General features: G+C 34.6%; 2 protein-coding genes across 8 annotated transcripts in view; both read right to left on the bottom strand.

Annotated features, from left to right (window-relative positions):
- Window positions 1-8964, bottom strand: part of LOC117321640 (cytoplasmic dynein 1 intermediate chain 2-like) — a 28079-nt gene extending 19115 nt beyond the window's left edge. Inside the window, 7 exon segments of the mRNA XM_033876139.1 lie at window positions 362-397; window positions 1534-1557; window positions 3622-3636; window positions 5979-6103; window positions 6414-6507; window positions 8099-8192; window positions 8758-8964. Of these exon segments, the coding sequence (XP_033732030.1) occupies window positions 362-397; window positions 1534-1557; window positions 3622-3636; window positions 5979-6103; window positions 6414-6507; window positions 8099-8192; window positions 8758-8856 (487 nt within the window). The 5' untranslated portion in view covers window positions 8857-8964.
- LOC117321641 lies at window positions 3643-5970 on the bottom strand. 7 transcript variants are annotated; one of them, XM_033876144.1, is made up of 3 exons: window positions 5308-5970; window positions 4951-5142; window positions 3643-4848 (listed from the first exon to the last, which is right to left on the bottom strand). In XM_033876144.1, exons 2-3 carry the CDS (start codon window positions 5136-5138, stop codon window positions 4011-4013), a joined length of 1026 nt encoding a protein of 341 aa, XP_033732035.1. In that variant the 5' UTR covers window positions 5139-5142; window positions 5308-5970; the 3' UTR covers window positions 3643-4010. The 7 variants fall into 7 exon arrangements, with proteins under 7 accessions (XP_033732035.1, XP_033732032.1, XP_033732037.1 ...); XM_033876141.1 differs by having other exon boundaries at window positions 4951-5196; XM_033876146.1 differs by lacking the exon at window positions 5308-5970 and having other exon boundaries at window positions 5116-5299.
- Window positions 8965-14235: the final 5271 nt, after the last annotated feature.

Consider the following 14235-nt stretch of genomic DNA (forward strand, 5'->3'; position numbering starts at 1 on the left):
ACAAATTGTATACCATATTTCCATTGAGAGGAATGTGATGGTAGTGGGGTTAAATGGCGTTATAATTGTAAAAATTAGGATTGAACAAAGAATTCTGAAAAATAAACTTCAATATCCCCATTGAACAAAAATGCAAGGAAACAGTACCCAGATTTACAGATATATAACTGAAGTAAAATAAACAAATGATCAAAAATAGGAAAATGTATATGCATGAAGTGAAATGAGTATGACACATGTTTTAGTATGACCATTGTGTATGAGACATGGCACAGCAGGAGCAGCAGCAAACTGCATATATTCAAAAATGATCAAATGTAGAAACAAGAATTATATTTTTTATCTTCTTAAAAAAACCTACCACGCTTTGGACTGCTACCTGCGTCTGAAATATCATCTACAAATATAAATAGCCAGTTCTGATTTTAAAACAATTATTTATCTAGTAACATGTTAATGATCAACCCTACGAGAAATATATCCAAAGTCTGGGCGTTTTTTATAGATGTATTTGGGGTGTTGTTGTCTGTGCACTGAAATGTACACGCAGTACATATATACATGGAATATACCAAAGTCTGGGCAGTTTTTATAGACATATTTGAGGTGTTGTCTTTATACTGCACTGTATGTTTGTCTATATCTATAAGCTTGTCAGTATTTTCCCCTTCATGAATATATAATTAGCTACTTATACAGGTAAAATCAATTATTGGAATATAATTTGTATATTATATTCATTCATGATAATTTAGAAGCATTATTTAACCTTTTACAATGTAATGTAATGTATGATGTAATTCGGTTTCACTGTCAGGATACTGTAAGTACCTTATCAAATGACCCAAGGTCTCTTAATTTTTTTAATAATGAATGACAGAAAATAGCTATCTGAATGACTTTTTGTCATTTTGAAATAAACTTTAAAAATATTTTGGATTTCTATAATATTTTAAGTCTTACATAAAATTTGAATACGAAGAAATTAAGCAACAGAATGAAAAAAGTCACTGGGTTGAAATGGAGCAATTTCCAGGTCAGCAGATTAAATTATCATGAAAGAAGTCATTTTGTTTCAATTTCAGAAAAAAATTCTGATTGATATATGATAGAAAGTTAAAATCTGTACCTAGATAATTCTAAAATTTTTTTTTAAATATTGAAATTTAAATAATTAAGGATTGATAACTGTGATAAAATGTGTTCTAGAGCCAAATCAAGACACTTATATAACTTTCATCATGCATAAATTGTGTACATAGATGAAAATTAATTGTATGTGTACAATAATGAAGGTAGATACATAATAGGTGTAACTGAGACACAGAACAAAACAAAATGTACTGAGGGGGAGAAGGGGGTACAGAGGGGTTCCAACGTAATAAAACAACTCCCAAAACACAAGTCCTACACGTGGTAGTGAAATAACCCCAAACAACAGAATTTTGTCAAGAAGAATTTCCATGGTACTAGAGTTATGGTACTGTGGTGTCCAAAGAAGAGTCAATCTTTCATTTAAAGAACTACACTTACCGTAATAATCCCATGGCCCTCTCACTAGCGATAGCATTAACAGAAACATATCAACTTTAGGTGACAAATATGATATGATGATTTTATAATCAGTAATTAAATAATCTCTTACTCTCAGGGTTTTACTTTCATAAAAAAATTACTACTAGTAACATTGTAAAATCAGTATATCTTCATATGTCAAATATGAATTTGCAATGACACAAATTTAAAAATTGTAAGTTTGGTGGTACATTACATATGTATATTTTAATCAAACTTAAAATTAAATATTCCTTGCTACATATGCACAGACCATTGCTAGTTAACACTTGTCAACCTTTCAGTTGAATTACAGTGACTGTGTCCATTATTTAAATAATTCTGGATATATTTTGTTCTAAGATACATGTCAAGGTATATTTTTACATCAGCCTTAACAGTACAAACTTAAATCTTTATGATATGTTTATATGTTTATGCAATCTTTATTAAATTGTACAAGAACAAAAAAATGAAAATAACTGGGAAAGACAGTTTAAATAACTTAAATCTTTACATGTAACTTACATAAGCAAAAATGTACACTAAGAAGCATTTACATGTATTGATGTACAAAGTATAAATTATATGTAAAAGGTGAACAAAAATGAGAAAAATGAATGTACAAAATGTACCAGTACTTAACAGACTCCAAAACATTCTCTAGTTAATTATGTAGTAAGCTAGGAAAGGCTTGGTTACAATGATACACACATCAAACAAAGCTGTATATATTGGATAGATTTAAGTTTTATACAGACAAGTGTTGAGTGGTTCCATAAATACAAAAAAAATCTGGAAAAAACAACCAACCACATGCATAATTGATTCATACCTAAACCAAAGGGTAAATACATAGCGTATATGGCAGGAGATGTAACACAAATTATACAAATAAAATTTTTAAAGTACAGAGAAAAGCAATCGAGGAATGACTGATATAATATATGCATGTCACTGTATACTGCTAGTGTTATTATACAGACATACACATCTCTATGGAAACAGAGCACATCAAAGTTTATTATAATTAGCTAGTTTCCTCAAGAGTCATTCATAATCAATATGTATACACATGTCCAGTGTCTACACTGTTTCAAAATGTTCTTTGCTCAATGATATTAGTCAAGTTGGATCTACTGTGAAATTAATAGAAAAAAAAATTCAATGGTGTTTTTTGTTTATTTCAATATTACATTAATAGCACACCAGAAGCGGGTTTATAAATTATAATATAATTAAATTTGATTCTATAATGTATTTTCATTTTCCCCATATAATGTAACTGCCATGTTTCCTGGTTAAACAATTTGATAAATGAGTGTATAATACCTTGCCCACACTGAACATGTCCCATGTGCATCACGATCAATACACATGAACTTGGCATAGATTTCCAACTCACAGTGCATATAAATATATACATAAGTATTAGAATACATGTATAATATATACAGGTGTGTTCATTGGAAATCTGTACCAAATTTCTGTGCATCAGTAGAATGTTATGTATATGTGTTTGTCTACATCAATGTTGTGTGCATGTAAATAAAACTATGTAGGCAAAATAGATTAAATAAATGATAAATGTAGTCAACTGAATTAGAAGTATATATTTAATAAGTTGGTTATAGTAAAGTGTAATCACTTATATTCATAATGTCTTATTAAATTCTGCCAGACATGCCAAGCTTCTACATAAACTTGTCCCAGATTTTCATCATAATTTTACAGTTTGAAATTTAACCTATGGTTTCATCACTCATTTCATACTTTTTTTCTCATCAAACACCAAAATTTAGAGTGATTTAAAATTGAAAATTGAAAGTCAGAATGTTTCATAAAGAATGTGTTTTGATAGTAAGAATGTTTCAGAAAGAATGTGTTTTGATAGGCGGAATGTTTCATAAAGAATGTGTTTTGATAGTCAGAATGTTTCATAAACTTCGGAGAAAGCAACATGCTCATCAATCCTTTAATATTGCCTTACATTTGAATGAAAATATAAGTGATTCACTTTCTGGAGACTATATATAGTATTATACACTATAGTGTGTTAACACTTACCACCATGCCTGTGTCCTATTTCAGAATGCAAGGACACAATTTGAATAAATTACACATACAGATACATATATTAGATTTATTTTGAATCTATATGATTACTTCAGAATCAGTAGAGTTGCAAGAATTGTAAAACTATATAAATAATTTGCATTTCAATAGTTAAAACACACCACACATTAATGTTTTATACGCTATAACAGTACAAGTTATGCGTCTCATCGGTTAGGACTGGATACAACCAAGAAAAATCTAATTTCTAATCATCCATCTAGATTCCAGAGAATAAAGATTCACATTGAAAAACAATCTACATGTCTGTTGTTTATAGATTTGTATATAAATACACATTCTATAATTTGTACAAAGATCATAATATATCACTTGCACACTTAAATACGGCAAACACTTTGATAAATTATTATAGAACAAAAATAAAATGCTTTGCAAATACAAATGATGACACTCCTACACTCTAGTATTAACGTACACCTCCTACACTCTAGTATTAACGTACACCTCCTACACTCTAGTATTAATGTACACCTCCTACACTCTAGTATTAACGTACACCTCCTACACTCTAGTATTAACATACACCTCCTACACTCTAGTATTAACATACACCTCCTACACTCTAGTATTAACATACAACACCTCCTACACTCTAGTATTAATGTACACCTCCTACACTCTAGTATTAACATACACCTCCTACACTCTAGTATTAACATACACCTCCTACACTCTAGTATTAACGTACACCTCCTACACTCTAGTATTAACATACAACACCTCCTACACTCTAGTATTAACATACACCTCCTACACTCTAGTATTAACATACACCTCCTACACTCTAGTATTAACATACACCTCCTACACTCTAGTATTAACATACAACACCTCCTACACTCTAGTATTAACATACACCTCCTACACTCTAGTATTAACGTACACCTCCTACACTCTAGTATTAACATACACCTCCTACACTCTAGTATTAACATACACCTCCTACACTCTAGTATTAACATACACCTACTACACTCTAGTATTAACATACACCTCCTACACTCTAGTATTAACATACACCTACTACACTCTAGTATTAACGTACACCTCCTACACTCTAGTATTAACGTACACCTCCTACACTCTAGTATTAACGTACACCTCCTACACTCTAGTATTAACGTACACCTCCTACACTCTAGTATTAACATACACCTACTACACTCTAGTACATTATGTATTAACGTACACCTACTACACTCTAGTACATTATGTATTAACGTACACCTACTACACTCTAGTATTAACGTACAACACCTCCTACACTCTAGTATTAACATACACCTCCTACACTCTAGTATTAACGTACACCTCCTACACTCTAGTATTAACGTACACCTCCTACACTCTAGTATTAACATACAACACCTCCTACACTCTAGTATTAACATACACCTCCTACACTCTAGTATTAACGTACACCTCCTACACTCTAGTATTAACATACACCTCCTACACTCTAGTATTAACGTACACCTCCTACACTCTAGTATTAACATACACCTACTACACTCTAGTATTAACGTACACCTCCTACACTCTAGTATTAATGTACACCTCCTACACTCTAGTATTAACGTACAACACCTCCTACACTCTAGTATTAACATACACCTCCTATAATACCGGATGCATGTCTTTACATTAGTACATTTAATTTAGTATTATATACTTATCATATCGCTGGATTTTTTTTATTTCGTGGTTTCTATTCATCATAGAGTAATGCTCATGTAGACTATTTTGCTACAGAGATGTACTGTATTAACACAAGCTTCCATGTATATAGCACCAAATTGACAATGATTTCTGAATATCAGATGTAACGCAGAGCAATGATCATGAGTGAACCATAATCTCATTCACATTTTTCAGTTCATAGTTTCTGCAGGTGATACAGTACACAAAATTTGAAGAACAAGGCTCTTGGCATTTGACCTGAAAGACCCATTTACCCACATACAGGAGTCAACATCCCATTTAATACAAGAGCTGATCTCAATATACAAAATTTGAAAAATTCTCTCTGTTTTTATCTTATTAATAAGGTAACCTGCTTACACATATAGTCATACTAAGCAAGGATTTCATTAAAGCCTTGAGGGTGTGATATTCACTTGCACATTTATTCGGACTTCAGGGTTTGAAAGGACATGTCTGCTTGTAGTGTATTTTCACACTTGGTCAAACTCCAGGGAAAATTTGTGTTATTATTTCAAATGTTTCATGCAATAGTAGAAAACATTGGTTTTGTATATATACAGCAATGTCCATCATGTACTTGCCTTCCTTATCTAGGGGCTCAACAGTGGTTGTCTGAGTTTCTTTGCTGTACACAACATTTTCACGAGGCGGGATGCTTGTTTCTGATACTTTCGTTACACTCAGTTTCATTTTTGGTCTCACTGACCTGCAAAGTAAACAATTCAATGTGAATTAGATGTAAATGTACTGAAAATCTTTGTTGATGTGTTCAGTAGATATATATATATATATTGCATCAAAATAACTTCTTCAGGTATATCAGACATAAAAATATGCTGATAATCATTTTGGGCCTGTATCAGTCAGTGACACATATAAATACAAATAAATTATCATTTTTATCCTGCATTTACTTGACAAAAAAATTAATATATTATATATTATAATTAGTTCATAGTTGGAAATAAAATAATTAAATAATTAATCAAATTAATAAGAACACAACAGATAAGTACAATGTCTGTGGAGGTTGTGGTGCCCCTGATTCTTGATCTGTCTGTCCTGAATTAGCCTTCACTGCTTCACTGGGTGCAGCAGCTGAGGGAGCACCTACAACATACAAGAATTGTTATTAAAGGTCAAATAAAAAACACTCATCAAACAGCAGATTATCACAAAGCCGTATAAACTAAGTTAATTATCGTAAAATGTCCTAACATAACAAAGTTGACTTGGCCTGAATAATAAAGTTAACTGTTAAATGAGTGCAAAATATGTGAAACAGCTACTCTGTCAATTGCAGAGATGTTGTGTTTGAGGTTTTCATTCCCCTGAGTGTCATCTTTAATTCATATTTGAGAAATCCGTACGTATATGTAAATAAAGTTCGACCTGTAGGTATTGAATATATTGACATAGCCATCGAAGATAAAACAGCTGCTATTAAAATATTCAAGAGCTGTCCACTGAATAGCCTTCGGCCAGCCGAAGCGATGTTTTAAACTATTCATTCTGTGTATCAAAATCATATTACCTAAACCTATGAAATTAACAAAGGGAAATATTCTAGAATGGAATGCTAACAAAGGGTGATACCTAAAGAGATTTGCTAGTTATAAATGAATCCTATCAGCAAGTTTTTCTTTTCTTAAAAATACAAAAATATCCTTAACTTAAATTTTCTTGATGTTGTTGACCTTAAGAAGTAAATAAGATAATGATATTTGATTGCAAATTATATTCATCGCAAATTAATTGTGTATTAAAAACTGTTCTATAGCAGTTGCCTCCCCAATTTAAAATGCCCCAGCTTAAAACAAAGATAAAATGGAGAAGAGTTTATATATATGTGCCATCATAGTACAGGAAATATGGTGAAATTCAACTGACAGAAAAATATGAGGTAAATCTGTCTGTAACATAAAATTTGCCAAACCAGTGAAGAACATTTTCATATTTCTTACAAAAATGTACATAAATGCTCTAGCTGGATCCACAACGTTAACAGACATTTGAATTGTTTTACACAATATCTCTCTAGCTGTATCCACACCAGACATCTGTTTGTCTAAAGGTCTCTCTGGCTATATCCACAACAGACATCTGTTAGTCAAAAGGTCACTCTAGTTCTAGCTGGATCGATCCACACCAGATATCTGTTTGTCAAAAGGTCATTCTAATTATAGCTGGATCCACACCAGACATCAGTTTAATTTGTCATAAGGTCTCTCTAGCTCTAGATGGATCTACAACAGACATATAAATTGTTTTTCAAAATATCTCTCTAGCTTTATATCCACACCAGACATCTGTTTGTCTAAAGGTCTCTCTAGCTTTATCCACACCAGACATCTGTTAGTCAAAATGTCTCACTAGTTCTAGCTGGATCCACATCAATATCAGACAACTTAAAATGTCTCTTTAGCTTAATCCATACCAGGCATGTACATCTGTTTGAGTGTTCCAATGTCAAAATACCTACTTCTTTATGGTGTTGGCACCAGTGGAATCCAAGACTAGTTGTGGATGTAAATGTTTTTCTAACCTGTAAAAGTGGACTGTCATTTTGGACTTGACGCTGTACCAGGACACTTTGTATGGTGCATAAGAAAATAGATCTGTCAAAGAGGACCTCTGTGTTCATTCAATAATAATTGCATTGTTATCTAATTGCCAAGTAACTAGTATAGTACATGCATACCAGCAGGAGGTATCCCTAGATCTCTCAGCAGATCTTCTGTTTCTTTGTGAATATCTCCTGTTGGAGCTTTCTTTTGTACATTTTCATCTGGTGTCTGCAAATAATTCATAATAATAATTAATAATACCATCATCATCATGTTTGGAAAATTTATCAAACTGCATATAAATGAATAAAATTATCTATCACACGTCAATTGAGGTATAGCCTTGTTACTAAAATAAGCCAAAATTACTTTAAACTGAACTGTTCAAAAATTGTTTGTCCAAGTAGCATTTATTCAGTCATAAAACCATCATTCAATAATCATATCTGTAATATCTCACTGATGCAGTGGGGGTATCCAAGTTTCCTCTGACCCAGATACAAGACATACATTCTGATGGATAGGTTTCTTGAGTAGACATCCATCTGTCAGTGTCATAATGCCTAAGTCAGGTGTGCCAGGACTATATTACATTGTGTTGTAGTTATTCATATATTATGGCAAAAAATGGTGACGGTCACATATGGCAATAAGTGTGATAATGTATCATGCAAATGGTGAAACCAATGGTATCGATCATCATGCATATACATGCACACTCAAAAATCATTTTGATGATTCATTATTATGGCCGAAACGGACTGATGTTGGGCTGGTCCATCGTAGGCCTTACCTCTTTAAGCTTTTTAATTCTGTCTTTCTCTTGTCTTTCCTTGCGCATCTGTTCGAGCCTAGCCTTTTTGCGCTCGAGCTCTGCTTTCCTGTCCGACATTTTCGGGCTGCGAGCTGGTAATCAATAAAATATACAATAATTTATGCTGAAAAGATACTGCAGCGGAAGTGACTTAATCTCTATTCGGCAACTCTCTAATTTCATTCTGGAAATAGAATACTTCCGAACGATACCTGCACAACTAGTTATAAAATAGATTTCACAATAAATCCGGAATGTAGAGGCTAATATAAGAAATCATTAATGGATACAATCTCAGAAATTTGGGGAAATTATAACAAAATTAACATTTCACAAAGTATAGTTTTCAGTATACGCGAGAACTGTAATATTATATAAGGTACAGTACTGTACCAGTAAGAAGTATATCATTCGGCCGGCGGACGTAGTATAAGGGGCATAACTCGTATGGAAATGGCTGGTCATTATCGCTATAGTTTTAATTAATAGGTGATATCAGAAGTTTATGGTGCTCCGTTAGGGCCAAATTTCCAATATCGCTCCTTCGCTCCTTCGACCTAAACGCGAAGGAGCGAAGGAGCGAAAACACGATGGCGAAGGACCGATGGAACTTCGCTCCTTCGCCATCGTGCTTTCGCTCCTTCGCCATCGTGTTTTCGCTCCTTCGCCATCGTATTTTCGCTCCTTCGCGTTCGGAAGTTCGATGGAGGTATACCTAGTTTCGAAAAGTGTCCGTTTTTTCCATTCCCTGATTTATGTTCAGTGGTTTCAGAAATTAGAAAAATGTCACTAGTACACTATATATTGATATACGACATTATTTTAATTTGCACAAAATTGACTTACAAAGACTACCAACTCATGTACATGTATATTTGAATGTACACAACTTTAAGGTTCAAAATTAATTTTGTGCTCGACTCTTTGATTCTGAATGAGAATAATATTGCAAAGAACAGGAACAAAATGTGATCGTTCACCACAGTGAAATACATATAGCTTTCAAACATTCAGAAATATTACTATTCTATCTATTATTTGATCCTTAATTAAAGATATTAATCTACTTGCATGTATAGTAATAACGACCATATATTATATTTGGAAACACTGACTTAGTCACCTGATGCCACCAGAAAGTTGGAAAACAATCATTTCAGAATAACACCACCTATATAAGTATATCCCCTGCAGCTATAACGAATTATTGATTATGTAGTGTAAGGTACCTTCCAGCAGCTATGCCATGCTCCGGCATCCCAAAACCTGTCCACTCCCTTCGATTTCCTCCTTTTGATATGAAGATTTAATAGTGTTTATAAATGAAGCCTTAAATACCTTACCAGGCAACCAAATTGAGTTTTACATGAAAAAAAAAAAAAATACGCAAACACTAAATTTGAGTTAAATATTGTTTTATCATATAGATTCTACGATTTTCATAAATTGTTAATCAACACTTTCAATTCAGTGAGTTTTAGCCCTATTTTTTCGTAGAATTTCAGTACAGTTTCCCTTAGACAAAAAAGTTGTTTTCCAAAAATTTCAGTGGTACATGTATTTTCCCAAATGGAAAACAGTAATAAGATAACTACATGTACTATGAAAGTTAAATGAAGTGTGGGCGGAGAGAAGTTTTCATAAATAGTTCGGTTCATTGAGCCACTTTTTCAACTTGGATAATATACATACATGTATATACATACAATAGGATCAGTCGAAATACTATAAGACGTGGAACATACTATTAGAGAGATTGTATATTAACCTTAATAGCGGTGACAATTTCACCTAAATTCCAATTTCCCTGTTTCTTGAGACCAAGATTCTTTAAACGTCTCTTCAAGGTACGGTAGCTGCAAAATCATTTGGAATACTTATGCAAATCAATTACTCCCCATCGAACTTCCGAACGCAAAGGAGCGAAGAAGCGAAAATACGATGGCGAAGGAGCGAAAACACGATGGCGAAGGAGCGAAGTTCCATCGCTCCTTTGCCATCGTGTTTTCTATCCTTCGCTACTTCGCGTTTAGGTCGAAGGAGCGAAGGAGCGATATTGGAAATTTGGCCCTAACGGAACACCATAGAAGTTCGATGCAGAGAGATTTTCTTCTCTTCATGGCGGTTTGGGCGGGCCCATATTCGCCAGTCGCTTGGTGATGGTGGTATATAACTGTCCCACGTTCTAGGTGTTCATGTCGTGGGTTGGCGACCGAAAGGGGCCAAGAAGGCTTACCAAGATTTATTTTATCAGAAAGAATTCATATATATATATAAGTTAACTGTTCATAGTGTAATTATTGGATATGTTTATGTACTTTAGGGGAGGTATTCAGTTGTTTGTTATGTGCCCCGGGTCTAGTACAGCCGGTTACACCCGACAGTAGAGGACGTCACTGCCTCCGTTTGGTACAGTACTTAGTTCTTTTGCCGGGCTTGGCCAGAAGTATAGATGGTCCGGGGGGTCCTTATGGTATATGCGGTTTAACTTTTATCGATAGTGTATGTATATTATTCACAAAAAAGCAAAAAAAAAGGCAAAAAAAAAAAATATATATATCAGGTTTATAGAACAAAAAATATTATCTAAAGGTGCTGTTGCAGGAATGCTCTAAAACCGCCCACGAAGGAAATCGATCCTTTACCTAATGCCCGGATAGACATATCCATGGGGCATCTGTTAGTACATATGAAAACCTTGTTCCGTTCCGGACATGCCAGAACGAGGCCATTTTGTACCAAAGTCGTAAATACTCACAAGCACACTTTATCAAGTATTTATAAGGTCAAAATGTTAATTTTTTGTAAGGAATGTACTAAAATTACATTTATATATCGGGCAACGTAATCGGATATCGATTGTATGAAACTTTTCGTTAGTTTCTGTGAAATTTGACATCAAACATAAAAAATGATATTTCTCATAAAGTTGAATGCCGTTTAAACGGGATTTTGTCTAATTCAAACCCCGAGTACTATCGAATTTTGTCGATAGAAAATATCTACATTCATTTGTGTAATCCATGAAAAAAAATTGCGCTTCAGAATTACTGGATATGCCTCGTTTTTGCAACTTCTATTAGTCAACCCCCATAAATCTTCATATAGATCAAAGTGCTGAAGGCACTGCATGCTAGTAAAGACATCTCGTCCGGACAAGAAATACGTTGAAATATTATAGGAAACACGATTGGACGAATTCGCTTCAAGGAAACTATTTGTTTCAAGATTTTTGTCAGGATAATGTTAGTCCCTTTACCAATTTTCCTATCTCCATGACTTTTTTGTACAACTAATGTGCTTTGTTCTTGCTCATTCAGCTCATCATGTATTATTTGTGTATTTAGAACTTAATATCATATATATATGAGTATTACATTCCTTCACAGTTACATTCTAGACACTGTCGATCATTTATGAAGAGTGACAATGACGCTACGTTGTGTATATCAGAAACATTCAATGTAGTATCTTGGATTATATGTATTAGCGGGCTATTTACTTCATCAGTGGCATAAACTTGGTTGGTCGAAGTGGTTTTCGAGATTGACTATGGACATAGACCCCAAGGTAGAAGAGAACACTGGCGATATGAGCACACATACCGACAGTCCTCTAACCGGTTGGACACGTACAGTAGTAATTCTGTATTGGTGGTTGTTCGGTAACTGAGTACTGGATCCATATGTTGTATTTCGTTTGCGATTGATGACGAGATCGGATTTGACATCGAATCAGGTCAGAAGAGTGTTGGTATGCCATGACTTAATAATCTCCATCTGCTGTCAAATATTCCGATATGTATCCGGGGGCCAACTTCACCTGGTACGTCCCACATGCCAGAGTTTCTAGATATGCTTGGTCAAGACGTGGGAACTCGAGCTGGGCTGCCTCTAGCTTCTGTCATTGGGATTTGGCTCTCCGTGATAGGTCTGGCTCTTTCTCAACACGCTCTGCTAGGATGTTGGACTAGTTTAGAAGTAACTTCATCTCCAGAGCAACTTTTTCATCTTCGGCTGCTTTTGTTGATGAAGGCTGATATATGGGTCCACGTAGCCAATTCAGACATGCTGTGACACTTTTCAGAAGACTTTCGAGATTTTTGATGAAGTAGTTTGATGTGAGTTCAGTTTAAAAAAATCTGAATTGCTTGAAACGAGAGTGATAACTTTCGACTACCCATCTTGTTTTAGTGATACACCTGTCTGTGTTTGCCTCTATACCATCATGTTGACTCTGTCCAGGTTTGAGAAATGTCGGCATGCGAGTCTCGTATCCCTCGTCTGATAGTTTGCTCAAAATGTCTCGGAAACCCCTGTCTACAATTACCTGATCATCTTCCTCTAGGATACCTGACAGACTTTGTAATGAGGTAAGTATCTTGTCAGTGATTTTGGCGTCATTATCACTACCAAGAAATGGGCCAACAGTGTCTAGAACGTAACCGTTAGGGAACACAATACTCATAAACTTCACGTAGTTGCGTTTTTTTGACCGCAGTAACTTTCCCGCTGAAACTCATGTTCTTCACTTTTGCCGATATATATATATATGTACCATCCAATATTACAGTGACTTTGTTGCCGAAGAATGTTTTTGTGAAAACTGTATTGTGATCCAACGCTTGCGCCCTAGACACGTGATCCGGACCAAGATGTGTGGGAACTACGGCTTGATTTAGAGCATCTGTAACGATCTGGAAAATTCTGCTGACGCTCGATTTGTGAATGCGGAAAAGAGAAGCCAACTGAGTGAAAGATATGTCTGTTTTGAGTTTAACCCAAAACAGCAGAAGGGCATTCTTAGATGACAATGCTTTTGTACCAGTAATATGTTCGGAACATGCATCGTGTATTTGATTGAATTGATTACAATCCCAGCCTGTCCAAGCTTGGCAATCTTCATCATCCATGTTGTCGAAGTTTAATACAAGCGGTGACAAGTTATTGGACATGTTCTGTATGATTTTGAGTAAATCGTTGATAACAGCTGGTGACTTGGTGGCTAAGTGATTAACAAGTTTATCCCTCCCTGTCAAAACCGGCTCAATGTCAGGACTGATATCCTTACCAAGAAGATGACTTGAACACACCCTGGAATTCTCAGGCATGTACAGTATATGTTTGATAAGCAGCTGGTGTTTTGCTTTCTCACTGATGCAGCTAGAACTCTTCGTGTTGTAAGTTCGACAAATGCTACATTTTCTGTTCGAAGAAGGGGCATAGTGTAAATCATCTACAGAAAGATACCCGTCCAGAGTGTCAGATTCGTCAACAGAATCATCATTGTCTACGGAAGTTTTTTCCGTTCCGGTTCATTGGCATTCTCGGATGCAGTACGTTTCTTGAGGTATATGAGAAAGCATTTTGGACATATCTTTGCTTCTGTTGATTCAGAAAGTATGACACCTTCAGAAAGGAGAAGATCTTTCATCCAGTCCTGAATTTTTCGCGGATT

Source organism: Pecten maximus, chromosome 2 (genome assembly GCF_902652985.1).
Source record: "Pecten maximus chromosome 2, xPecMax1.1, whole genome shotgun sequence".
NCBI classification, from domain to species: Eukaryota; Metazoa; Mollusca; class Bivalvia; order Pectinida; family Pectinidae; genus Pecten; species Pecten maximus.

What these genes read in the sequence shown, in the direction of transcription:
- LOC117321641 (XM_033876141.1), bottom strand. Translation starts at nt 5,192, where the DNA reads ATGTTAATACTAGAGTGTAGGAGGTGTACGTTAATACTAGAGTGTAGG. An exon ending in TTAATACTAGAGTGTAGGAG is followed by an intron (nt 4,849 to 4,950) that starts GTGTTGTACGTT and finishes AGAGTGTAGTAG; the next exon opens with GTGTATGTTAATACTAGAGT.